This window comes from Cetorhinus maximus, chromosome 5 (genome assembly GCF_964194155.1).
Source record: "Cetorhinus maximus chromosome 5, sCetMax3.hap1.1, whole genome shotgun sequence".
In the NCBI taxonomy this organism is placed as follows: domain Eukaryota; kingdom Metazoa; phylum Chordata; class Chondrichthyes; order Lamniformes; family Cetorhinidae; genus Cetorhinus; species Cetorhinus maximus.
The window spans coordinates 66,375,994-66,403,033 of record NC_135883.1 but is presented as its reverse complement, the minus strand read 5'-3'; the positions used below and the strand labels follow the sequence as shown (position 1 = coordinate 66,403,033).

Sequence of the window (27,040 nt, the reverse complement as noted above, 5' to 3'; positions counted from 1 at the left end):
ATGTCTCTGTCATCCTTCTCCCCCTCTCCAACCTACTATACCCTACTGACCCCATGGGCAAAATATTGCAGTCGGCGTGCGGGAGCAGGCCCGACACGTAAAATGATGCGTGATGACGTCAGGCGTGTGTCCCGACGTCATTGCGTGTCATTTCGATATTTCATTCAGCAGGCGCATGCCGGCTGAACTGTCAATGGCCTATTAAGGCCATTAAAAAAGCAATTAAAGTCTTTAACAACACTGCCCATCCAACCTTAAGATTGGCGGGCAGGCAAAGAGCCCAAAAGGCCTTCGCATTTTTCATGGGCGGGATGAGGTTTCCTGAAGCTTGTATGAGATAAATAAATAAACTTTTGTGACTTCACAAGCATTTCCCAGCTCATGTGACACTGTCACATGAGGGGACATGTTTAAATAATTTTTAACTTTATTATTTTAAAAACTTTTATTATGTACTTAATCTCCCTGAGACAGCTCCATGCCTCAGGGAGATTGCTGTGCTCTTACACGCGCATGCGTGAAAGAGCGCAGGCCCTGACTCTCCCTCCTCCCTCACCTGCTCAGGTAACGCTTACCGCTATGGAACGCGTATTACGCTGGGCAGGCCTTAATTGGCCCGCCCGCATAAAATGGCGGCGTGTAGACGATCGCGGGCAGCGATTGGCTCCGTGCCCACCCCCGCCCACCCAGCCTGACATAGGTAAGATTCAGCCCCATGTCTCTGTCATCCCTCCCCCTATCCCGCCCCACCTGGTTGCAATGCTGGTCTGTGTTTCAGACTGCAACGCTGCCTGAGAGCCACAGCACACACTGAGTGCTGTCCTCCTGAAGTATGGAGGTATCCACAGTGAGCAGAGTAACCTTACACCCCCGCCAATGTGGCGTGACACTGAGAAACCGGAGCAGTGCTGTTGCAGGTAGGCTTTGAATGTTGCACTCACGAGCGAAGTGAGGGCAGACAGCTGCACACCACGTATATCCAGTTGTGATTTAGGCCGGTCTAATTCCCCGCTGGCATGACACGTAATAGAGAGGGGGAAAGTGATTCCCTTGAGTAGCGTTTTTAATGAGTATTCATGACATGATAATGCATGCAGATTGCGTTTGTGGCATGGACCAGTGGGAAACCCGACTGCCATCATCCCGCCATGAAAGTGGTGAAAGGCAAATTCCGAATTGATTTCCTGCCGGCAGGATTCTGATTTTTGGCCTCTCTCCGAATTTTTTACTCCCACCCACCACAAAACTTGCCACTGTCAGGACCAGAAAAATCCACCCCTGACCACTGTAACTCCCAACACTGAACTAGAAAGGGAACTCAGCGCTCACTCCTTGCTCAGTTCCTCCCACCGCATTTCCAGCTGAGTTTGACCTGCACCATCTTTGACGCAGTTGACTGTGATGCTCCAGGCACTGCAAATGCATGTGCGGTGGCAGAAAATGCAACCAAATATGATAGTCACCAATGAATCCAATGGTGCATTCATAAGAAGCTTCCTTACCCAGAGAGTGGTGAGAATGTGGAGCTCGATATCACAGGGAGTAGGTGAAGTGAAGAGGGTAAATGTATTTAAGGGGAAGCTGGATAAGTACATGTAGGAGAAAGTGATAGAAGGATATTTTGGTAGGATTAGATGAAGTAAATAGAGTGGGAGAAGGCTTATGTAGAGCTCAAACCATGGCCTGTTTCTTTACTACAGTTTCTATGTATTATCGTTTTAGTTTGGATAGAGCACTCACATTAATGATGCTCTCCTTTTGAGGAGGGCACTTGTAGTGAGTACTTAGTGGCATTGTGTTGGTCCAGTGTCACTCTATTGGTCTATTTGAAATAACCCTAATTGACGCTTAGAAACAGTTGCTGAGCTTGGAGTGAGAACAGGATTGAGTTTTACTGGACTATCCTCCGTCATTAAATAGTCTCTCAAATGCTCGAGTGGATTTTAATCTGTAGGTGTGTCGGAAGCGGGGCTGTCCAGTAGCCTGTGGGAAATGCGGAAATATGTTCAGCACTTTTGTCAATTACTTTTTAACTCAGTCACCTCATTAACATTTTGCTTGCGCATTTCACATCCGATCAGAGACAGTGGGTGTGATGGCGACCTGCATGACTTGATCTCAACTCCAGCATTTAAAGGGACATTCCAGATACGCAGGGTGAAGGGGTTGGGGTTGGATGTGAGAGAACTGGAAATGTTGCAATGCAGTCAAGATGGGCAGGGGCTGAGCCTTGCATCATGGACACCTCCCTGGAAGTGCTGCTGGGTGCTGTGAGGAGTAGCAGAGGGTAGCTCTTTCCCAGCAATGGGAGGAAGAAGCTGAGAACAAGAAGGCAAGGTTGGAGTTTGCAAAGGAGATCAGCAGGATTGTTGTGTCGCACTCCTGAATTCAAAACAAATAAAGGTTTACTGTTCAAAGCAGGTCAGGAAAGGTGAGTACAGGGCCAAATTCATCTGTATCCTGCTTTGAGTATTACCTCAGCCCCTCACTCTGCATTCTCAGGTTAACTCTATCACATCACTCCTCACACATACTGAGTTTTCAAATGGACACATCCTTCTCTTTGTGTCTACTTCCTCACATCGCCATCTGCCCAGCCACCACATCCCCCATCACCATCCTTCTGCAAAGTCATGTTTCTCCCTCATGGTCAACCTCATCAAATGCACTCCATCCATGCCACTCCACTCCCTCACATTTTCTGTTTTTCTCTCAGCGCTAGAGAACAGAGGATAGAATACCAGGGACAGAACCGGAGGGGGCCTTTCACAGACCACAGGACTGACACTTTTAGAGGTGAAGACACTCGAGATCAGTGGAGTTCTGGCACTCCTGACTGTTGGAGATGGGGAGCTCCCAGCTACCTGGTGACACAATTAAATGAAAGTTGCCCACATGTCATATGGCACTCAGTCATGTTGACTTACTTTCAACAGTAGGTGAAATATGATCACCTTCATGATAACTTCAAACATTCTAGCCTTGTCACGACTAATTCATGTCTTTTCTCTCTGCCAGGCCTTTATTGCTTGTGGCAGGAGTTGGTGGATATAGCCAGTGACGAGTCCTCAGAGGAGCTCTTGAGGGTGCACTGTCACAGGTCTCATGCAGTCCATTCTTCAGCTTAAATACTCACATTTCAGTGGGAACAGTAAGGCAGATAGTTAGATTTTCTCCTGGTGACTCACATTTCAAATGTGAGCAAGAGCAGATAGGGACAGCTGTGGAGAGTCTATGTGGGTGCAGTCCTCTCCAAGCTCTGCTGAGCTGAGCTATACCCCGAGTCCATCGATAGCGAGGAGAATCACAGAGCAGCAGCAATGTGTAAAGTATTGAGAAGCCTTCAACATGGACTCACCGTAATTGAATAAGGATGGGAGGACTGGTTAGACTGCAACTGGAGTACTACGTGCAGTTCTGGTTGCCACATTATAGGAAGGATGTGATTGTACTGGAGAGGGTGCAGAGGAGATTTACCAGGATGCTGCCTGGGCTGGAGGGTCTGAGCTATGTGGAAAGATTGGATAGGCTGGGGTTGTTTTCCTTGGAGCAGTGAAGGTTGAGAGGCGACCTGATAGAGGTGAATAAGATTATGAGGGGCATAGATAGGGTGGATAGGAAGGCACTTTTTCCATTTGTAGAGAGGTCAATAACTAGGGGGCATAGATATAAGGTAAGAGGTAGAAGGCTAAGGGGGGAGTTGAGGAGAAATTTTTCACCCAGAGGGTCGTGGGAATCTAGAACTCACTGCCTGAAAGGGTGGTTGAGTCAGAAACTCTCATAACATTTAAGAAGTATTTGGATATTCACTTGTGTTGCCATAGCCTCCAGGGCTATGGGCTAAGCGCTGGAAAATGGGATTAGTGTAGTCAGATCTTTGTTGACCGGTGCGGACATGATGGGCCGAATGGCCTCATTCTGTGCTGTAAACATCTGTGAGTCTGCTCCATCACATGCATGAGGGAGGTGATGTCACAGGTCACTGAGGTTACATCTTCTTCCATGAATAGAGTGACCAGCACCAGCACCTGCTTCAATCAAATAAGTCCATGCCCATCTTGAAGACCAGTGTGCAGACTCTGGATGCCAACATGTCTGTTGCCTTAAGCAGATTGACAGGCACCTTAGCCTTGACCATACAGAGCTGCAGCAATCTACATCAAAGTGATCCCCAGTTCAGTGGGATCAGCAAAGTATGGTTGGGCCATGAGAGGAGATAATGAGGAAACAGGATATGGGAGTGGAGATTCCACTCAAAGCACTTCCTCTTGTCACCCACAGCTCCCCTCACAGTCAGCAGCTCACCATTGCTGCCTCACCTTCCAATGCCTGAATCTGCCCCTGCACTGCTGCAAGTAGAACAGTCTTTCACAGGGTCCAAACTGGACTCCAGAGGATGTCGACCATGAGTATCTCAGCAATGAGAGAATGGATCTGAGCAGCCTGCCTCTACCTCTGCTGAAGTCAGACAGGTTGTACACTGTAAGAGTGGCAAAAAAAGAGTTCACATTGCATTTTCACAAAGGTATGCCAGTGGCTGGCTGAGAAAATATCCATTTGATAAGTTTTCTGTTCTTTAATTTGCCACTTTCCTGCCTTGTCCATTCTTGGGCGCTGGGTGGTAAGTGACTTTCTGAGCTGTTTGATGATGAACGTTTGATTTGATTGATGGGGACCAATTGTGTGGCTGGGGGTTGAGAGTTGGGGGTTGATGAAAGGGAGGGTGGTCTGTTAGTTGGTTGGTTGTGTCAGTGGCATTAGTGGAGATGCAGCATCAGGAAGAATGATCTTTGCATTTCCTTATGGCATTGGTCTACTGGTACAGCCTAAGTGAACCATATATTAATAAAGAGAGCCCTGGCATCCCTGTCCTCAGTACCGTCCCCCTCCCAGCTCCTCCCCCTCCTCCTCCTCTTCCTCATCTTCCATTCAAGACTTGAGATCTATGCATTGTTCCTCCTGTCAGTCCAACCCTCACAGCTACACAATACTGGGCAGAGGACAACCATGCTGGAGACCCTGGCTGGGGTGTACTGAAAGACATTCCTAGATCCAATCAGCTGCCTGAAATGGCGTCTTCAGGGCCAGGATTTTCCCCTCATTGGGGAAGCTAGGTCGGGATGCTGATTGCCACCCGCGTTTTCACTCTGGTGGTCCAATTACGGCCCGCCCAGTGTGAAACGCATGCTGCAGCGCTCAGCGCTGCCTGTGGGGGGAAGGAAGGTGAGTGGGGAACTTGGCGCATATGTGCTGGTACGCGCAGGAAAAGCTCCCTGAGGCACAGAGCTGCCTTCAGGAGATGAAGACTTTTGAAAATTAAAAATAAAGAATTGTAAAATTTTCAAAAGCATGTCCCCTCATGTGATTCTGTCACATGAACAGGGACATGTTGTTAATGAAATGTTAATATTTTATTTTTATTTGCTTTAGGGATCCTCATCCCACCCGTGGATGAAGTTTCCTAAAGAAAAATCCAAAGGCTGCTTGGCCTTTTCACCTGTCCGCCAACCGTAAAGTTGGACAGGCAGCGCAAAATTTCATTTAATTGGTAATTTAGCGGCGTTAATAGGCCTGTTAATTGTCGGCAGGCATATTGCCAACCCACGTGCGCGCCTGCCGACAAGTATCAGGACACTCGCCCGGCGACATTGCGTGTCATTTTATGCTTGTTTGGGTCGGGCGCGCGTCTGCCTGGTGAGTATAATATTCTGGCCCAGTATACTGCTGACCTGTCCAGTAGCACATCTGGCAGTGATATGGCAATCATTATAATACTTTTGGGCTTCAGTGATTTTGTTTCCAAAGAGAAGGGATCAGGGAACTTGGGATTTCCACAGGACGAAAGCATCACAGCGGCTCTCTGGGAATCTGGCACACACCCATAGGAATATGTTTTTTGTGGTTGCACACCAGCTGCACATTGATGGAGTGGAAACCCTTACGATTGATGACTACTCCTGGGTGATGCGAATTCTCACACGTGTGCAGTCAATGATGCCCTGCAACGGTGGGAAGCCAGCCAGAGCTTCAAAGCCAAGCATCACTCACTGTGACTTGCATCATCACAGGCAAGGTTGACATAATTGCCGGGCATGGCAAGCCAGCCAACAAATCACCTGTCTTCTGTGTTTATGGGAAATCCAGGATATGCCTTGGAAAGATTCAGGAACAGGCAAGTAGAGGGCGGTGATGACTTTGAGAACCGCTGGTAAAGCATGGCCACCAGATCCACCAGAACAGAGAACCGGGTATCTTTCAGCAAGCTGCAGGTGTCTGCCACCACCTGACATGATCATCTGAGTCTCCTGAGGCACTGCCGTTCCGACATGTTGAAGAAACTCAGCCTCTACCTGTAGCCCCTGTTTCATGAGTGGTGCCTCCTTTGAGCTGCGGCTCTCTACTATTCCCCTCTCTGCTGCCTTCCACTCTGTTGGCCCCTTGATTTCACTGGCTAGTTTCAGGAAACCTGAGAAAACCCCTGGACCAAACATTAAAGCCAGAAGCGTGTGGAACAATATTGCTTTAATTGAGCAATTAACCAAAGGTAATTGGCAGCCTACCTCCCTTCAAGGAGGTGTGTAGATGGATCCTCAAGTGCTCAAGTTAATCTCCTGACATGCTGGCATTTTTCTGGGTTTGTATTACCCCAGCTACGGCTAAACCCACACGTTCTTCCGGGTTAAAATTCAGCCCTTGCTGTCTAGACTAGCAGATGAAGAATGACTCTGCCCGCGCACACCTGTACAACTGAACCCCAACAAGAGTCAAGATCACCATGCAGAACAGGAGGAGTGGAGAAATTTGAAAGACCAATTACGAAAGTGACCAAAGAAGGTTTTAAGATCATGCAGGATCTGGAGATTACTGACCCCGACTGTAAAAGTATCACAGAGCAAGTAAAGATGGATAACATCTGTGACTATCTGTCTTGAATACAATGCCAAATAATTGTTGAATTTTCCCAGTCATAAACTGTATACTCAGTTACCCAGCTTTGCCACATCTGGCTGGGTTTTATCTACAAATAGCCAGTTGTTAAAATGTGCAGTTTGTTAATATAGGGTAGATGTTTATGTGTATTTGATCTGTCTGGAAAGACCTTATCAGTCCTTCTTGAGACAGTTTGTATCGGACAAACAGTATTTAAACAAATGCTTGTGTTAATAAAGCATCTTAAATAAACAGCAGAGCTGAATAGCAGGAAGTCATAGAGTAAACAAATCTGGGGATGACCTTTTGGAAATGCACAACATTTTTGATCATTATGTTTGTCATTTAAAAAAGATACTGCTCATTGTGCTTTTAGTTTTGGAATAATTTGGAATTGTTTTAAACTGTAAAATCTAGGAAATTATTAGAATATTTTACATATTTGATTGCCTTTAAAAATGATCCCAGTTGTAACCTGACATCTGCACAAACTTCACCATTTTGTGTGACATTTGAATCTTGATTCAACCTTGCATAGTTTTAAGAGGAGCACAACCGTTTATAGTTATGAGTCAATTGCAATTTTGATGCCAAAATTGTTGAATGCAGTTTGTGAGATGCAGATCTTGAATTGTACTATGTAAAGGCAAATATTCCCAAAACACTGCTGTTATTGATGGGCTTTCAGAAATTATGAAGATATTGTGAAGCTTCATCCTCTATAATTGGAGTTGATATGCCTATAGAAAATCAATAATTGAGCTGTATATTACGATAGATTCTGTCTACTGAGGAAATGAGGTGTTACATAATTGTGATCCTTTCATAGGGATCATAGAAATTTACAGCACAGGAAGAGGCCATTCAGTCCATTCTGTCTGTGCTGGCCGACAAACAGCTATCCACTATTCAGTTCTTGGTCTGTAGCCTTGTAGGTTGTAGCACCTCAAGTGCACATCCAAGTACTTTTTAAATGCGATAAGGGTTCCTGCCTCTACCACTACAACAACAACTTGTATTTATATAGCACCTTTAAAAGTAATAATACATCCCATTGGCTTCACAGATGCAATTTAAAACAACTATGAGACGCATAAGGAGATATTGGGCAGATGAACAAAAAGCTGGTCAAAGAAGTAGGTTTTAAGGAGTGTCTTAAAGGAGGAAAGTGAGGCTGGAGAGGTTTAGGGAGGGAATTCCAGAGTTTAGGGCCTTGGCAGCTGAAGGTACAGCACAAGTGGTGGAGCAATTAAAATCAGGCATGCTGAACAGACCAGGAGCAGAATCTCCGGCTCGGCAAGTGGGGGAGGGACCCGCTCGCCGAGGCCTAAAACGACGAACAGTGACGTCCCAACATCACCGCGCATCATTCAAATTTTGAGTTCATTGATCGCGCACCCGAATCGGCTACGCGCCCACCGAACTATCAAAGGCCTATTAAGGCCAGTTAACAATCAATTAAAACAATTAACTGAGCTGCCCATCCAACCTTAAGCTTGGCGGGCAGGCTAAGAGCCCAGGCGACCTTCGCATTTTTCATGGAACCTCATCCACGGGCGGGATGAGGTTTCATGAAGGTTTCTAAAGGTTTGAAAAAATGTTTAATAAAATTCATAGACATGTCCCAGCTCATTTGACAGTTTCAAATGAGGGGACATGTCCTGAAATTTTTTTTTTCCCTTCATTAAAAGTTTTTAAATTTAAACTAATCTCCCTGAGGCACATTTCTGTGCTCTTTTGCATACATACTCAGCGCTTCCGGGCATGTGTCACGCTGGGCGGGCCTTAATTGGCCAGCCCATGTAAAATGGCGGCACCCAGCCCGCGCCCGCTCCTGCAAAATCCCCCCTCGACGGGGAGAAAATTCTCCCCCAGAAGTAGATGAATGCAGATATCTCAGGTGTTTGTAGGCCTGGAGGAAAATACAGAGGTAGGAAGGGGTGAGGTCATGAAGGGATCTGAAAACAAGGATGGGAATTTTATAAGTGAGGCATTGCTTAAATTGCAGCCAATGTAGATCAGCAAGCACAGGGGTGATGGGTGAACTGGATTTTGTACTTAATAGGGCACTGGCAGCAATTTTTGAATGACCACAGATTTAGGAGGGTAGAATGTGGATGGCCGACCAGGAGTGTGTTGAAATAATCAAATCTGGAGATAACGAGGGATGAATGAGCATTTTAGCTGCTGAGGACCTGAGGCAAGGGAAGATAGTGGTGATATTATGGAGGTGGAAATCGGCAGCCAAAGTGACAACATGCATATGTGGTTGAAAGATCACCTCAGAATCAAATATGACACTCAGGTTGCCAATAGTCTGGTTCAGCCTCAGTAAGTTGCCAGGGAAAAAGGATGGAGTCAGTGAGGAGGGAGCAGTTTGTGGCAGGGATTGAAGACAATGGCTTCAGCCTTCACAATCTTCTTTCAGGCATTGAGTTCCAGAGCCCCACCACGTCCTGGGTGAAAATATTTCTCAACTTCCCCCTCATCCTTCTATCAATTACTTTAACTCCATGTTCCCTGGTTATTGGCCTCTCTGCTAAGAGAAATAGATCATTTTTATCCACTCTCTCTAGCCCCCTCAGAATTTTACACACCTCAATTAAATCTGCCCTCAGTCTCCTCTGTCCAAAGAAAACCACTCCAGCCTATCCAATCTTTCCTCTTGAATAAAATTGTCCAGTATTGATAGCATCCTGCATTCTCTCTACTGCAGTCACATATCCTGTAATGTGGTTACCAGAACTGTATGCAACACTCTAGCTGCAGCCTAACTACTGTTTTATACAATTCCAGCATAATCTCCCTGCTCTTACACTCTATGCCTCGGTCAGTAAAGGAAGGTATCCGTTATTCTTTCTTAATCACCTTCCTACCTGTCCTGCTACCTTCAGGGATCTGTGGACATGCACTCTAAGGTCCATTTGTTCCCCTACACTTCTCAGTATCCTACCATTTATTGCATGTTTCCTTGTCTTGTTTAAACTCCCCAAATGTATGACCTCACAGATCTTCCGGACTGAATTCCATTTGCTACATTTCAACCCTCTTAACCAGTCCATTGATATATTCCTGCAATCTAGTTTTCTTCCTCGCTATCAATCTTATGGCCAACTTATGTATCATCTGCAAACATTGCATGTCCCCCTACATGGTACATAGCATGAAAAGCAAGGGGCCTAGTACTGAGCCCTGCAGAAGTCCCCTGGAAACAGCCTTCCAATTACAAAAACGTGTGTCAACCATTACCCTTTGCATCCTGTCACTGAGCCAATTTTGGATCCACCTTGTCACTTTTCCTTGGGTCCCAGGAGCTTTTACGTTACTGATCAGTCTGCCAAGTGGGATATTGTTAGCCTTGTTAAAAGCCATGTAGACTACAGCAAATGTGGTCTTCTAAATGAGGCTCCTTGTTATCTTCACAAAAAAAATCAATCAAGTTTGTCAGACATGATTTCCCCTTAACAAATCCACACTGACTGTCCTTTATTAATTTGCACCTTTCTAAGTGGTGATTTTCCTGTCCCTTATGTTACAACCGGGATGGGAAAAGTGCGCAGTTTATCTAGCCCCATTACTCCCTAGGTCGCATCATTAGTTTAAAAGTTTAATTCACTTCCCAAAATGGCCAATTATTTACCTTCACTACTGTTAGACCCAGAATAAAAGAGACTTTAACCAGGCTTCTTTCAAAGGACTCAGAATGATTGATTTTTATAAAGTGAAATTTATTTTTTCAAAACAAGTTGGAAGAATTGGTTAACATATAATTTGTAATCTGGAAGTGTAACTATCTGTCCCTCTTAAAATTCCCCAACACACACACACATGGAAGCACACACACAAACAAACTAAGGACAAATGGATAGAGTCTCTCCAGAGTTGAAGAAAAAACTTTTAAAACAAAAGATAAAGTTCACAGGGCTTTGATGCTGTGGACCTGGAGTTTCCTTGTGTGAAGACAGATCACTAATCCTAATAGGTGTCTGGAGGTTCTCACCAATGGAGCTTCGGTGCAGAGGAGAATATAGCTGGATCAATCCATCTTGTCTCAGCCTCTCAGGTTTCCAAAGACAGATAAGTTCCACTGAGATGAGGATTCCTGGCTGGATACTGATAACCACTCTATTTCAAGCAAGGCAAAGAGTGTATGAGCTGGGCAGCTTTTCGCCTTTACAGTTCATTCCCAACTGAGTTCAAAAAAAAAGTTCAAAACTTGAAATTCCTCCATCAGGTGATTTCCAGTAAATCACCAGGTCTTTGCCTTTAAACCAGTTTTTCCCCGTCAATTACAGTGATTACAGTTCAATCAGCAAACAGCTCCCCCTACCCTCCCACCTCCAAGTGCCATGCTGGTCGGGTGATTTCTTGGATAAGGCATGCTTGTTCACAGTTGAAGGTGAATTTATGACCCTTTTTAAAAAAAATCCCAAATGTGCAAATAATGCACTGTTCTTCCAAACTTTAAAATAAAACACAGTTCTGAAAGATATGGTTCTTACACTTAAAAGTTTTTTTCCCAATAATTTGCCCACTGCCGAGGTTAGATTTACTGGCCTGTACTTGCTCAGTCTATGCCTTCCTCTATTTTTAAACAATGGCAGTCTTCCAATCTTCCGGCCCCATTACCTGTAACCGGAAAGAATTAGAAAATAAAAGCAAAATACTGTGGATACTGGAAATCTGAAACAAAAACAGAAAATGCTGGAAAAACTCATGCCCATCATTAGAAAATGATGGGCAGAGTCTCCCTTGCTTTTCTTATCAGCCTGGGATACATTTCCTCTGGGCCTGGGGATTTATCTACTTTCAAAGATGCTAAATCCCTTAACGTTTCCTCTCTCTATTGATAAGAGTTTTTTTTGTGCAGTTGGAGGTGTTAATATGCATGCTATATATTAATTACGATATGTGCATTACCTCAAATACATTAACAATATAATGCTGACAATTCCAATTGTATTCACAGGAGAGTTACAATTTCCAAGGATTGTAGGTCCATGAGATAATTAGCTTTACAGAATAAACATACAATTTTTAAGATTGCTAAGAGACATTTTTAAAAGTTAGTTTTCAGAAACAGTTATTGGAACTGTTGCTGGGTCAAAATCCTGGAACTCCCTTCCTTACAGCACTGTGGGTGTACCTACACCACATGGACGGCAGCGGTTCAAGAAGGCAGCTCACCACCATCTTCTCAAGGGCAACTAGAGATGGACAATAAATGCTGGCCCAGCCAACGAAGCCCACATCCCATAAATGAATAAAAAAAAGAACAGTAGCAAACAAATAATCTTTGTCAGTTTGTGTCTCGTGCACTGGCAGCTGTAGAAGGATTTAGCTTGGTTTGTGTGTCTGGTACTGTTAAGCAACCTGCTTTAAGTTTTCTTTGGGCCTGATTACAGTTTCCATTATCGGGCTTGAGATTATTGTCAAAGGAAATGGGCTAGAGGTTAAAAATGGAATTGTTAACCTGAGGTGTCTTTGGCAAGGAGTCCACATTGGTAAATGCTTCCCTACTTAGAAGTTGCTACTTCTTCAGTTCGCCTTTGATCAGAGAAATCCATGGGCAGAATTTTACACTGATTGGATGGGCACATGCCCAACCTGATCAGATGTGAAATCATGCAAGATGACGTCTGGCAAGCGTCCCGATATCACCCCACGCTCGCGCGATATTTCGGTCAGCGGGCGCGCGTGGGTGTCAGAACCATGGCCCGCCATCAATTAAGAGGCCAGTTAAGGCCATTAAAAAGGCAATTGACCAAGATTCCATGTTACCCGTGTGATTTCGTACTTGTCGCATGGGCAAAACGGGCAGGCGGGCAGCCGATTTTTTGCCAAACCTCATCCAAGGGTAGGATAAAAAGGGTCAGCAGCATTGCCTGTGTGAGTAGTGAGGAGTTTTGGAGATAGTTTGCTGCTGGTTGCTTATTGGTACTTGGCAGCTGCATTTCTGTTTGGGGCTTCATTCTCAGCATTTCCAGTTTTCATTTCCAGTCTCCTTGGTGTCTCCAAGGGTCCCGGAGGATTCAGACCATGTGGACCCTTCCAGGTATCAGACAGCCTTCTGTAACGCTGGTAATGGGGATTGTGCTCTATGCTGGTTGCACCTCCTCTGAGGAGGAAGAGAGGGGCAGAAGGGAGAGGAGGCCAGGTGTCCCTATGCAACTCCCAGGGGAGCAACTTCTGGGAGGAGCGGCACAGGCACAAGGGCCGCAGGGCCAGCAGGAAGTCCAAGGCAGAAGGGGTCGCAGAAGACGTCATTATCCCACTGCCAGGGTTTACAGGCAGCGATGCAGCTCCCTCAATATGCCCAAGGTACAATGCTGAAGGAGGCTGCACCTCTCCAGAGGACTGTGATCTCCATTTGTCAGATGATTGAGCCTGAGATCACCTCCGCCTGTGTGGGTGGACACCCCATGCCAGTGGCTCTGAAGGTCACAGTGGCCCTTAACTGCTATGCCTCCGGCTCTTTTCAGGGGTCAGTTGGGGATCTGTGTGGAGACTCTCAATCAACTGCCCACAGTTGCGTCAAGCTAGTGACAGAAGCTCTGTTCAGGCGGGTAATGACATTTATTCATTTCTGTATGGACGAGACCAGCCAGGCTGAGCGAGCCAAAGAGTTTGCAGCGATTGCTGGCTTCCCCCGCATCCAGGGTGCAATTCACTGCACACATGTGGCCATCAAGGCGCCAGTGGGTCAGCCGGGTGCCTTCGTCAACAGGAAGGGCTTCCACTCCATGAACGTGCAGATAGTGTGTGACCACAGGATGCTGATTCTGCAAGTCTGTGCAAGGTACCCTGTCAGCTTCCATGACGCTTACATCCTGAGACACCCCCAGGTGCTATGGCTGTTTATTGCTCTAGCGCGACTGGATGGATGGCTGCTGGGTGACAAGGGCCATCCATTGAAAAGGTGGCTTATTATGCCTCTCAGCCAAACAAGAACAGAGTCAGAGCAGCAGCATAACAGGAGTCATGCCTGCACAAGTGCGGTGATAGAGAAGATCATAGGTTTCTGAAGACGCACTTCCAATGCCTGGACCGTTCAGGGGGTGCGCTACAATACTCCCCAAAGCGGGTGTCACTGATAGTGGTCACATGCTGCGCTGTTCACAATCTGGCACTGGCAAAGGGGGAACCCACTGGAGGAAGTGGATCTTGACTCAGCTCCACAGGTCACAGAGGATGAATCCAGTAGTGAGTCAGAAGAGGAGCACGGTGAGGAGAACGTTGAGGGAATGGAGCTGGACCTTGGTAATCTTCAGGGAGGCAGGGACACCAGGGACGCCTTGATCCCACACTCCTTCAGCTTAGCGGCCAAAGATCCACTCCCACCTCATGCCAGGGCTGCAGTCTCCATCCAGGATATCCAAAATGCCTCTATCATGTGAATCCAAGGTCCACTCAGTGCCTGTCCAATAAAGTTTAGAGCCACTCACGTCCGGCATTACATTGGCGTACCCTGCACCAAAAATAAAAGGTGAAGCATACTCAGGCCATCACAACAAAAGCATATTTAATGTTATTGTCACATTTAAATCACATTGACATGACCATTACTGGTGTTGATGTCCATACCAGTAGACATATAAACAAACATAACTGAACAGAAGATCACCCGTGAACAGTCTCTCTTGTGCTCATGGTTCCTTAAACTTACATTTAAGAGTCTCCAGCATTCCTCCGGTTTTCAGCGCACTGGGCACTCTCTGCCTCCGCCTGTACCTCAAGCAAGTGTGAAGTGCCCTCACCAATGTGTACCAACAATGTAGCTGATGATCTAATGCCCACCGAGGTGCTGGTATCTGCACTGGTGCCTGGTTCAGAAAGCGGATGTGACGCAGGTGCAGATGAAGCCTGATGGTCCTCTGGCGTTAGGAGTGGCCCTTCAGGATCCTGCGATTGAGTATGTGCTGGCAAATCTAAGGGAAAACAACAACATGACATTAGTCAAAGTCATCACACTGTCACTGTGCATGCCAGACACCCTGGTGAGACAATCTGACAAATCTGCATCATGGTGCCATCGTCTTTCAATGATCAATGGGGACTCCAGGTTCGAGGCTCCCATCAATGAAGAGACTACACTAGAATGGTTGCACAATCCGAAACTCTCACCTCTGTGCACTGTGCTCTTACCTTCGCCTGGCACCCCCGCCTTTCCACGCCCGGTTGCATGTGGAGCGTGCCGACTTTCCAGCTCCAGGGCATCCTGCTCGAACCTGGTCAGTAGCAGCAGATTGGGTGGGCCTCCGCCTGTCCGGGACCTCTCTGATTGGTTATGGCTCGTCTTCTCCTGAAAGGGAGAGGAGCATTGATTAGTCCACTCTCTACCTGCAGTGCCATTGCAGCCTGGCTAACCCCACCTGAGGAACAACTCACAGGGCACATCTGAGTCATGGCCCTCGAGGTGCAAGGCACTCAGTCCAAGTAGCCAGGGCTCACCCACTTGGCCAGCTCCAGCATCATTGACAGTTGGCACTCAGACTTTAATGCCCCTGAGCTCAATGGGGGGGACGGCCAGCCCTTAATACTTCACCACACTGATTCATGCCAACACGGTACTCACCCTTCCTGAGCACAGCAGGTCATTGAACCTCTTGTGGCACTGCACCCATGTGCACTGCATCATGGCTGCTGACCTGGGCTGCCACCTCCTCCCAGGCTTTCTTCATCAGGTGTGGTGCCCTCCTCCTTCTGTCCTTTGGTACAAAGCCATTTTCAGGAGGACAGCGAGGCACTCGTCCAAAAAAACAGGGGGTCAAGTGCCCACATGACCTGCCCTCCCGCCTGGCATCTCCAGCCGCTGCTGAGGCCATAAGTACCGCCTCCATAATGTAGACTGTATGCTTCTTCACTGGCAGCCTTCAAGGGGCTTCTTGTGCTGTTTTTAAACTGCCCACTGGGCTGTCATAGGACCCAGCGGCTGACATGACCCTGCCCCCGCCCGACCCTTCCCGGCCATTGGTAAGCCGCGTTTCACACTGGGCGGGTCTTAATTGGCCAGCCGGCATGAAATCATGGTCGGGGCCTGATCGTGGGCAGCGGCCCGTTTCCTGGCCAATCCTGGACCTGCCAATCGCACCTGCCCGCTGACCTGAAAATTCATCCCCATGTGAATCAGGCCAATAATTTGAAGTGCTCCCAAAGGCAACAGTTTGGGACACACCTGATGTCTCTGGCTTCCTAGTTAGTGGGTGTCGCGGATCTAGATGGTGCCATGAAAGGAGCCTTGCCAAAAAGTTGCAAGTCATCTTATAGATGTCTATACTGCAGCCACCGTGTGCCGTTGGGTGGAGGGAGTGCCAATCAAGTGAACTACTTTGTCTTGAATGGCATCAAGCTTCTTGGTGTCGGAGCTTCACTCGTGCAGGCCTGTCCTGACCTGTGACTTGTAGACAGTGGACAGACTTTGGAGAGTCAGGAGGTGAAGAATTCCCAGTAGAATTCGCCACAGAATTCCCAGCCTCTGACCTAATTATATAAATACTTATATAAACACTGTATTTATATGGCTGGTCACGTTAAATTTCTGGTCAATGGGCACCCCCAGGGTGTTGATGGTATGGGAGATTTAGCAACGGTAATGCCATTGAATGTCAAGGGGAGGTGTTTAGATTCTTTCTTGTTGGAGATGGTCATTTGCTGGTACTTGTGTGGTGCGTAAGTTACCTCCCACTGATCAGCCTAACCCTGAAGTCCCCACAGGGGTTGATATTATAGATGATGAATTCTGAGCAGGCCCTTTCTTATGGTTTGTGTCCTGGCCTCATCTAGAATCAGATTACTTACAGTTATGGTCAACAACGCCTGTCTGCTTGAAGATTCATGTCATTTGAAGTTGCATGCTAAGGAGAAAATATGGTTAAAAATCTAAAAATAATTTTAGATTGTAGTGAAATATATAAGAGAGATATCCAGTACACCTCAAAATATATAAGAGATCTATTCGCAAACTTACATAAGATTAATTGCACAGCATTCATGTAAACAGTTTGAATAAGCCTGGAAGATTATTCGGACATTTTTCTTTGGTAAATTTACTTTTGAGGGTGGATTCTTAAAGTGACTGTGCACCCGTAAATTACAATTTCAAAATTGGGTACCTTATTCTAAACAATAAACTTGGATAAATTAAAAATAATACATCCCAATTGCCTACATCCTAAAATGATGCTATGCATTTATATCAGAGTTCATAAGTTCTAGCAAAAAAACTTAATATGGTCATGAAGAATGTCAAATAATTATGAATTCCATATGCCTAGACTATATGAATTTCTGCTTTGATTTTTAAAATTAATCATCATTTTTTTCAGTGGCAATTCATAAGGTTGTAGCAATAAAATAAACAAAACTAAATTCTTTTTTACTGTTCACACAACAGGTATGTGTCCTGTGCAATAGGATGCCCATATGAAGGAAACATTACGCCAGCTAAGGTTGCAGAGGTAAGCTATATAGCTCGTCTTGTACTAATTATGGTGTTTATGGGAACTTGTGTCATAAACAATTGTTTTTGAAGGTAAATAATTTGGAAAGAAGCTGTCAGAAAGCACCTTATTGTTGTAAGAATTTTTATGGTAGTCCATCACTGTTAGCAATATCCACAGCAAGAAGTGTGAGATTTAATTTACTTACAATAATTGCGGTAAGGGATCGCCTTTAAAAACGCCAATCAAGTTGTTCAAATACAGCAGCTCAAAGTTTCTAATCATTTACTGTTATTCAGCTTCACCAGCAAATCTTACAACATCAAATACTTTAAGAATATAAGAAATAGGAGCAGGAGTAGGCCATTCGGCCCCTCATGTCTGCCCCGCCATTCAATAAGATCATGGCTGATCTGCCCCAGGCCTCAACTCCCCTTTCATGCCAGCTCCTCATAGCCCTCAACTTCCCGATATTTCAAAAATCTATCTACCTCTTCTTTAAATACTTTCAGTGATCTAGCCTCCACAACTCTCTGAGGTAGAGAATTCCAGACATTCACTACCCTTAGAAAGAAGAAATTCCTTCGCATCTCAGTTTTAAATGAGTGTCCCCTTATTCTGTAACTATGTCCCCTAGTTCAAGATTCCCCCACTAGTGGAAACATCTTCTCAACATCTACCCTGTCAAGCCCCCTCAGAATCTTGTACGTTTCAATAAGATCACCCCTCGTTCTTCTAAACTCTAATGAATAAAGGCCTAACCTGTTTAGTTGTTCTTCATAAGTCAACCCCTTCATCCCAGGAATCAGCCTAGTGAATCTCTTTTGAACTGCCTCCAATGCCAGTATATCCTTTCTTAAATACAGGGACCAAAACTGTACACAGTACTCCAGGTGCAGAATTTCATCCTTGTCTGGCGGGCTCGACGGGGGCATGCTTGGGCGGTCGGGAAACTGACTGCCGCCCGCAATCGGGGCCAAAACGCAATTTCACGCTGGTGGGCCAATTAAGGCCCGCCCAGCGTGAAATGGGAGCAGTAGCGCTCAGCGCTGCCTGTGCGGGCGGAGGGGGAGGGGGAACGAGTGCGAGTCGGACGAGTGCGAACTTTGCGCATCTGCACCAGTGCATGATTCATAACCTCCCTGAGGCACAGAGCTGCCTCAGGGAGACGATGTGTTAGATACAAAACCGTAAAGTTGGACGGGCAATGAAAAATCTGAGTTAATTGATAATTTAACGGCCTTAACAGGCCTTTTAATTGTAGTGGGTGCGCTGCCGACTTCGGCGCGCGCACACGCCAAATGAAATATTGCGCGACTGCGCATTAACGTCGGGACGCTCGCCTGACGTCAATGCGCATCATTTCATGCTTGAGCAGGTCGGGCACACTCCTGCCCGCCAAGCTAAAAATTTTAATCCAGGTTCGGCCTCACCAACACCCTGTACAGTTGTAACAAAACTTCCCTATTTTCAAACTTCAACCCCCTAGCAACACAGGCCAAAATTCCATTTGCCTTCTTAATTACTAGCTGCACCTGCATGTTAACTTTTTGTGTTTCGTGCACAAGAACACCCAGATCCCTCTGTGCTGCACTTTTTTGGAGTGTCTCTCCATTTAAATAATAGTCTGCCTTTTGATCCTCCCTTCCAAAGGGCATGACCTCACACTTTCCTACATTAAACTCCATCTGCCAAGTTTTTGCCCACTCACTTAACCTGCCTATATCCCCTTGCAGATTCCTTATGTCCTCATCACAACATGCCCTCCCCATCTATTTTTGTATCATCAGCAAATTTGGATATATTACACTCTGCCCCCTCCTCCAAATCATTAATATAGGTAGTAAATAATTGTAGCTCGAGGAATGATCCTTGTGGCATTTCACTAGTTAAGTCTTTCCAACATGAAAAAGACCTATTAATTCCAACTCTCTGTCTTCTGTGTGTTAACCAATCCTGAATCTATGCTAATACATTACCCCCAATATCGTGAGCTCCCATCTTGTGCAATAACCTTTCATGTGGCACCTTATCAAATGCCTTCTAGAAATCCAAATACATTACATCTACCGATTTCCCTTTATCAACTCTGCTTGTTACATCCTCAGAGAACTCCAGCAAATTTGTCAAACATGATTTCCCTTTCACAAAACCATGTTGAATCTGTTTGGTTGCATTAAGCTTTTCTAAGTGTCCAGCTATTTCTTCTTTAATAATGGACTCTTGCATTTTCCCTAAGACAGATGTTAGGCTGACTGGCCTATAGTTTCCTGCTTTTGTCTCCCTCCCTTCTTGAACAGGGGCATCACATTAGTGGTTTTCCAATCCACTGGGACCGTCTCCTGGGATCCAATGAGTTCTGAAATATTTTGACCAATGCCTCCATTATCTCTGCAGCCACTTCCTTTAAAATCCTTGGATGCCTGGCCAGGATTTTCCAGCTCCGCTGTGGCCGGACCCACAATGGGTGATGTGGCGGGCCGGCCAAAAGCCCTTTGACTTCCAGCAGGACTGGAAGATCCCAGCAGCGGGCGGGGCCAGAAGATATCAGCCTTCGTTCTGCCCCTTTCATTTGCCTCCTTTTACTTTAAGCCCTGAAGCATTTACTTTTACTCACCTTTTCCTCCAATTACCTTTATTTATCTTATTGATGTCTTGCACCTAGGATCTAAACTATTTCTACATAAGTAGATATTATAACAGTTAAATCAGGCCATATGGCACCCGCTTGTCAGGCCTTCTGTGGTTTTCTAAGACACAATCATGGCTATGTACACATAGGAAGTGTGCTGCCCACCATATTGGTAAGGACAAACAAGTGATCACCTTTGCCTATACATGAACATGCATTTGATGATTTTCATATGCAAATAAGGGGCCTAATGCCTGCTTCAGGCCCCGAATGCAACTTTGATTTGCCCCAAGGCAACCTGTCCCAGGGGAAACCATCTTTAAACAGCTCCGAAATAAAAAATACGTGAGCACTTACCGTCACCATCAACATCCAGGCCCCAGAAGTCGTGATCCTATTTCCAATGCCTTGAGTGGCCTGCTTCTATACCTGCTGAAGCCACATGAGATGCACCATGTAGAAGTGGTAGAAAGCCTAAGTTCTCAAGGATTTGTAATTCACCGAATGTATGCACATGGGTTTTTGGCAAAATGTTATATTGTTAACTTGTAATTTTTACTAATGCCCCATAAAACATGTTGATTAGTTCCATTTCATGTCTTTCTCATTTTTGCATCTGGAGTGTCAGCCTACACTTTCACTTGTTTCATGATGGATGTCACTACATGTCTGGACTCTTTGTGTCAATATGCACTGCTTAAAGGATTGTTTAGTGCAAAGGGAAAGGGAGATTGTTCCTGGTTGTGGGAGTGGACAGCAGGATTTCACATTCTGTGTTCCACTCTGCTTAGAATACTGGGCATCCCTGGCAGCAATGCCAGCAGCTAGCCTGACAATGGGTGCCCCATCTGCATCCTCCTCTTCTTGCTCCTCCATGCCTCATCATTTAGAGATGAGCGACGAGGCCCTTCATCCTCCTCCCATCTGCAATTCTTTCTGCTGTACAGTGTTGTCTATTGACTCTCGCAAGCGAGTACTGAAGAAATCTGTCAGACCTACCTACGCACTTGAGGTGCATTTTCTGTATGTCAATGACTTGATTAATGCCACGCCTGATGGTCATGTGGTTCTCCATTGGAGAACTTCTACATCTTAGAAGTCCCTTAGTGTCCTTACTCTCCTACTAGACAGCACAGTTAAGTCTGGATTGTCATGATTGGTCCCCAGGCGAGGTCCCTTAATTTGTTAATTTCCCGAAAGAGACCCCAATTTTGTTATGCTCCCAGGAGAGGGAGAATGAGTTGTCTCCCCTTCTAGAGACATGAATCCAAGCGCTGGCTCATTCTGACTATTTTCATCACAGAGGAAGTTTATATGATTGCTGGCCTTGGAAAAAATTCCATCAGTGACCTGCTAATTGGACTTCTATGCAGTTAACTGGGAGACCCTTGATAGGTCTTCTGTTGTCCACCTAGATGATGTGAAGGCAAAACAAATTGAGGTGGCGGTCATTTTCAGAGCCAATGGTAATGTGTGGCCCACACTGTCCAGAGGGAGCAGGTGTACCTTTAAGGTGGCTGGTGTCAGGTAGCAGCTGATGTGATAACTACAGCCTGCGGAGACATAGCTCCTTGACAGGTCAAGGGGATTGAGACTCTGTCTGAAACCCTCTGACATAGTTAGTTCCTCTAATGAGCTTGGCCCCTCGCCTTTGCCCTTCGCTACTGTGCCCTTCCCTCCAGTGCACCTCTGCCCTTTGCACCTCCCTCCTTTTTACCTCTGTCCTCTACAACTCTGTCCTGTACACTCCCTCCTGTGCACCACCCTCCTCTGCCCCTCTGTTCTTTGTACCTCCCTCCTGTGCCCCTCTGTTCTTTGTACCTACCTCCTCTGTACCTCTGACCTCTACACCTCTGTCCTGTATACTCTCTCCTGTGCACCACCCTCCTGTGTACCTCCGTCCTGTGTACTTCCGACTTATGCACCACCTTCTTGTGTACCACTCTCCTGTCTACCTCTCTCGTGTGTATCTCCCTCCTGTGTACCACTTTCCTTTGCACCACCCTCCTGTGTATCTCCCTCCTGTGTACCTCCCTCCTGTGTACCACCCTCCTGTGTACCACCTTCCTGTGTACCACCCTCCTGTGTGCCTCCCTCCTGTGCACCACCTTCCTGTGTACCACCCTCCTGTCTACCTCTCTCGTGTGTACCTCCCTCCTGTGTACCACCATCCTGTGCACCCGGCTTCTGTGCACCTCTGTCCTTTGTTCCTCCCTTCTGTACATCTCTCTCCTGTTCACCTTTCTCCTGTGCACCTCTTTCTTTTGTACCCCTCTTCTGTGTAACTCCCTCCCATGCACATCATCACTGTCGTAGTCTCCCTCCACCATACATTGTCAAACACATCCAAAGCAGCTCCCATCCTGATCTTAACTTGAAGCCTTCCAAGGTTGAAAATAACAGTATCTACAAGCAGTCTCTGTAAACCTTTGCAAGAAGGAACTGAAACAAAGAACAAAGAAAAGTACAGCACAGGAACAGGCCCTTCGGCCCTCCAAGCCTGTGCCGATCATATTGCCTGTCAACTAAAACATTTTGCACTTCCGGAGTCCGTATCCCTCTATTCCCATCCTATTCATGTATTTGTCAAGCTGCCTCTCAAACCCCACTATCGTACCTGCTTCCACCACCTCCTCTGGCAGCGAATTCCAGACACTCACTACCCTCTGCGTAAAAAACTTGCCCCGCACATCACCTTTATAGTTTTCTCCTCTCACCTTAAATCTATGTCCCCTAGTAATTGACTCTTCCACCCTGGGAAAAAGCTTCTGACTATCTACTCTGTCCATGCCACTCATAATTTTGTAAACTTCTATCAAGTCGCCCCTCAATCTCCGTCGCTCTAGTGAGAACAATCCGAGTTTCTCCAACCTCTCCTCATAGCTACTAACCTCCAGACCAGGCAGCATCCTCGTAAACCTCCTCTGCACCCTCTCCAACGCCTCCATATCCTTCTGGTAATGTGGTGACCAGAATTGCACGCAATATTCCAAGTGTGGCCTAACCAAGGTTCTATACAGCTGCAGCATGACTTCCCAGCTTTTATACTCAATACCCTTGCCAATGAAGGCAAGCATGCCATATGCCTTCCTGACTACCTTATCCACAACAGGTTCCATAAGTAAGGGTTTATTCAGATGGGACAATGACTAGTTTAAAAGAGTTTAGAAGAATGAGAAGTGATCTCTTTCAAGCATACAAAATTCTTACAGGGCTCAACGAGGTAGATGCAGGAAGGATGCTTCCCCTTGCTGGGAGGGATGTTCTAAAACCAGGGGACACAGTCCCTGAATAAGGAGTAGGCCATTTAGGACTGAGATGAGGAGGAATTTCTTCTCTCAGAAGGTGGTGAATCTTTGGAATTGCCTACCCCAGAGGGCAGTGGAGGTTCAGTCATTGAGTACGTTCAAAGCAGAGATAGGTAGATTATTAGATATTAAATATATCAAGGGGTATGGGGATAAGTGCAGTAAATGGTGTTAAGGTAGAAGATGACCATGATCTAGTTGAATGTCAGATCAAGCTTGAGAGGCTGATTGGCCTACCACGGCTCCTATTTCCTATGTTCCTATGTAATAACTGCTGAGATGCTGCTGCTCAAACTTGCCTAAGGCCAAAATTTTCCATTAGGCGGGCGGGCAGAGTAGGTGCTGACACGAGCGGCCGTGGACCCAACTGCACCGCGATCGGGGCCGCACGCGATCGGGCCAATTAAGGCCCACCCAGCGCATTTCCGACTCCCGTGGAGAGCGGGAATGTGAAGTTTGTGGCGGGCGTGTACAGGCCGCCGGGTCCAATGGCGATCTGGCAGTCTGTTTAAAAAAAGGCCTGGCAGCCTCCTTTAGACTGTTCACTATGGCCAGCTGCAGGCCATACCGCAGGGGGTCTGCACAGCAGGCCAATGTTGAGGGAAGGCCAGAGAAGGAGGGCAGGCTGCAGGGTGTGGCCCAGGGGTAGGGCAGGCTGCAGGGTGTGGCCCAGGGGTCGGGCAGGCTGCAGGGTATGGCCCGGGGGTAGGGCAGGCTGCAGGGTGTGGCCCAGGGGTAGGGCAGGCTGCAGGGTGTGGCCCAGGGGTAGGGCAGGCTGCAGGGTATGGCCCGGGGGTAGGGCAGGCTGCTGGGTGTGGCCCAGGGGTAGGGCAGGCTGCAGGGTGTGGCCCAGGGGTAGGGCAGGCTGCAGGGTGTGGCCCAGGGGTAGGGCAGGCTGCCGGGTGTGGCCCAGTGGTAGGGCAGGCTGCAGGGTGTGACCCAGAGGTAGGGCAGGCTGCAGGGTGTGGCCCAGGGGTAGGGCAGGCTGCAGGGTGTGGCCCAGTGGTAGGGCAGGCTGCAGGGTATGGCCCAGGGGTAGGGCAGGCTGCAGGGTGTGGCCCAGGGGTAGAGCAGGTTGCAGGGTAGGGCAGCGGGGGGCCAATGTGCCCCTCACTTTTCTGATGACTGCCTAGCTGCCCTTCTCGAGGAGGTGGCAGCACGGTGGGGGGTGCTGATTCCCCAGGATGGGAGGAGGAGGACCCCTACATGATGAAGCGTGCTTCGGAGGAGGTGGTGGAGGTGGTGAGCTCCCGCGACGTGGTGCAGCGCACCTGGATCCAGTGCCGTAAGCGCTTCAACGATTTGTTGCGTTCTGGAAGGGTGAGCACCATGTTGGTGTTGGGCATTTAACCCAGCAGGTAGCCTTAGCCTTTGAGGGCACCCCCCCCACCCAAGTCTTACTGTGTTGACTGTATTGAATCATTTTGGGCATTTGTCGCCCACTGGATGGTCAAACAGATAGTGACCATGCTGACATCAGCCTCAGTGGTTCATGAGAAGATGGGTTCTCCCCGCACCATGTGTTGGTCTTAGTCACACACGACTAGTCTGGGGGCAACCTGCAGGAGATGCAGCTAGGCGCATACTCAGAACTCCAGCGCATGTCCTATTCACGGTGATGAGATTGTGGAAGGGAGTCTCAAGGTCTCGTGGCCAAGAGCCACCTGGTGCCCTCGGCGCTGCACCTAGTGGCGCTTCTTTACCATGGGAGCTAAGACCGTGTGTTTCTGAAAGTGATGGACACAGAATGTGTCCAAGGTGGCCGTTGGGGTTGGGGGTTTTGGGAGCAGCCGTAATATATTTTTATGACCAATCAGCAGTAGCGTGGAGAGGAGGCACTGGAGGCCTCAGATGGGCCACTGTGGTTGGGGTGGGGCCTGCGCGTGCAGAGTACATGAGCGATCTGCCCCAATAAATGGTCTTCTCTGTTTTGCAGGAGAAAAATGCGCACAATGCCTCTGAGTGTTTACGCACTGGAGGCAGCCAGGTCCAGTTGGTGATATTGAGCCGTTTTGAGCAGGAGGCCCTGGAGCTTGAAAGGCGCCATGTGCCCAGGTCCATAGGTGTTGGTGAAGCTGGGGTGGAGCGGCCAGGTATTTGAGGTCCACAGTCCCATCCACTCTGTCTTCCCACCATCCAAAGCACTGATGATTGTTGGAATCATTAATGTAGCAACACTGCTCATTCACAGACTGATAGAGTCAGACGTGTGGGTCATAGACAAAGGTCCCTTGGCCCCTCGAAGATGCGCGTGTCTAGCACCTTCCAAAGTCGCCTTATCCCATTCCTGACCACTATCCCCATGGCCTTTTATGCCATGGCGTCGCAACAGCACATCCAAATACTTATTACATCTTAGGAGGGTTTCTGCCTCCACCACTCTTTCAGCCAGTGCGTCCCACATTACTGTGCGCAAGAGTTCCTCATCACCTCACCTGTCAACCTCATGGCCCTTACCTTAAATAAATGCCACCAGGTTAGTCATCCCTCCGCCAAGGGGAATAGTTGCTTTCTGTCCATCCTATCTATGCCCCTCATAATGTTATGAAGCTCAATAATGTCACCCCTCAATCTCCTGTGCTCCATGACAAATAGCTCCAGTCTATGGTATGTGTCCTCATAACTCCAACTCTCCAGCCCAGCATGCATCCTGGTCAGCAACCTCTGCACTCTCTCCACTCCAATCACATCCCTCCCATGAAGCGCTGATCACAACTGAACGCAGAAGTGTAGCTGTGGCCTCGGCAGCGTTTTCTGCACTTGCGACATGACCTCCCTGTTCCTACATTCTACTTCTCGGCTAATAAAGGCAAGTATGACATTTATCTTCTTAACTGCCTTATGTACCTGTCCCGCTACCTTAATGGGCCTGTCGACATGCCCAGCAAGGTCCCTCTAATCGTCCTTACTTTCCACCGTCCTACCATTCCTCGTGTATTCCCGTACCTTGTTTGTCCTGCCCAAGTGCATCACCTCACACTTACCCACATAACATTCCATTTGGCATTTCTTAGGCCATCTGACCAGCCCGTCTGTATCCACCTGTAATGTTTGGGCCTCTTCCTGACTATTTGCCACTCCACCAATGTTCGTCTCCTTAGGTTCTGGAAGGTTGAGTGCATTATGAGCCTGGGGGAAAGGGATGGAGTGTGTCACTGTGTGGACGGTAACTGATCCACTGTCCTTGTTGTTATTTTCAGCATCATCAGAGGCTGCCGACCAGGCTCCATTACAGGTGCAACCTCTGACATCTGAGGGCCCTGAACTGTCAACTGCATCACACCATTTCAGCGAGGCAGGCACCAGCGCAGATACTAGCACACCGGTGGGAATTGCAACATCAGCTAGTGTCCCTGGGCACAGTGGAGAGGGCACTTCACAATTGCTGGAGGAGATGGCAGAGACAGAGAGTGCTGATGGCGCCAGCAGCCATTGACTAACTGCAGGGGACCAGGCGCATGCTGAGTCAGGGTGTGATGATGTACCTCTGGAGTCGTCCGTGATGCAGCAGGTGCAGGAAATGCGGCTCGGTGTGCGAAAACATCTGGGAGTGTTGCATGAGAGTATGCTTCGCTTGGTCTCCGTGGTGGAGGAATGCATGCAGAGCGTGAGTGATGCCATGAGCCTCATGTCAGAGCGTCATGCTTCCTCCATGGAAAGTGGAGACTCTCCTGGAGAGGGGTTTCCAGGAGAACAACCACTTCTCCTGGGGATACATTCGGACCTGCAAG

General features: G+C 47.4%; 1 protein-coding gene across 1 annotated transcript in view; it reads left to right on the top strand.

The window, feature by feature from the left end:
• The window catches only part of LOC144680687 (hydroxymethylglutaryl-CoA lyase, mitochondrial-like), a 126,627-nt gene that overhangs the window by 22,205 nt on the left and 77,382 nt on the right, over positions 1-27,040 (top strand). Inside the window, exon 4 of the mRNA XM_078541933.1 lies at positions 17,324-17,387. Within this exon, the coding sequence (XP_078398059.1) occupies positions 17,324-17,387 (64 nt within the window). The remainder of the gene's footprint in view (positions 1-17,323; positions 17,388-27,040) is intronic.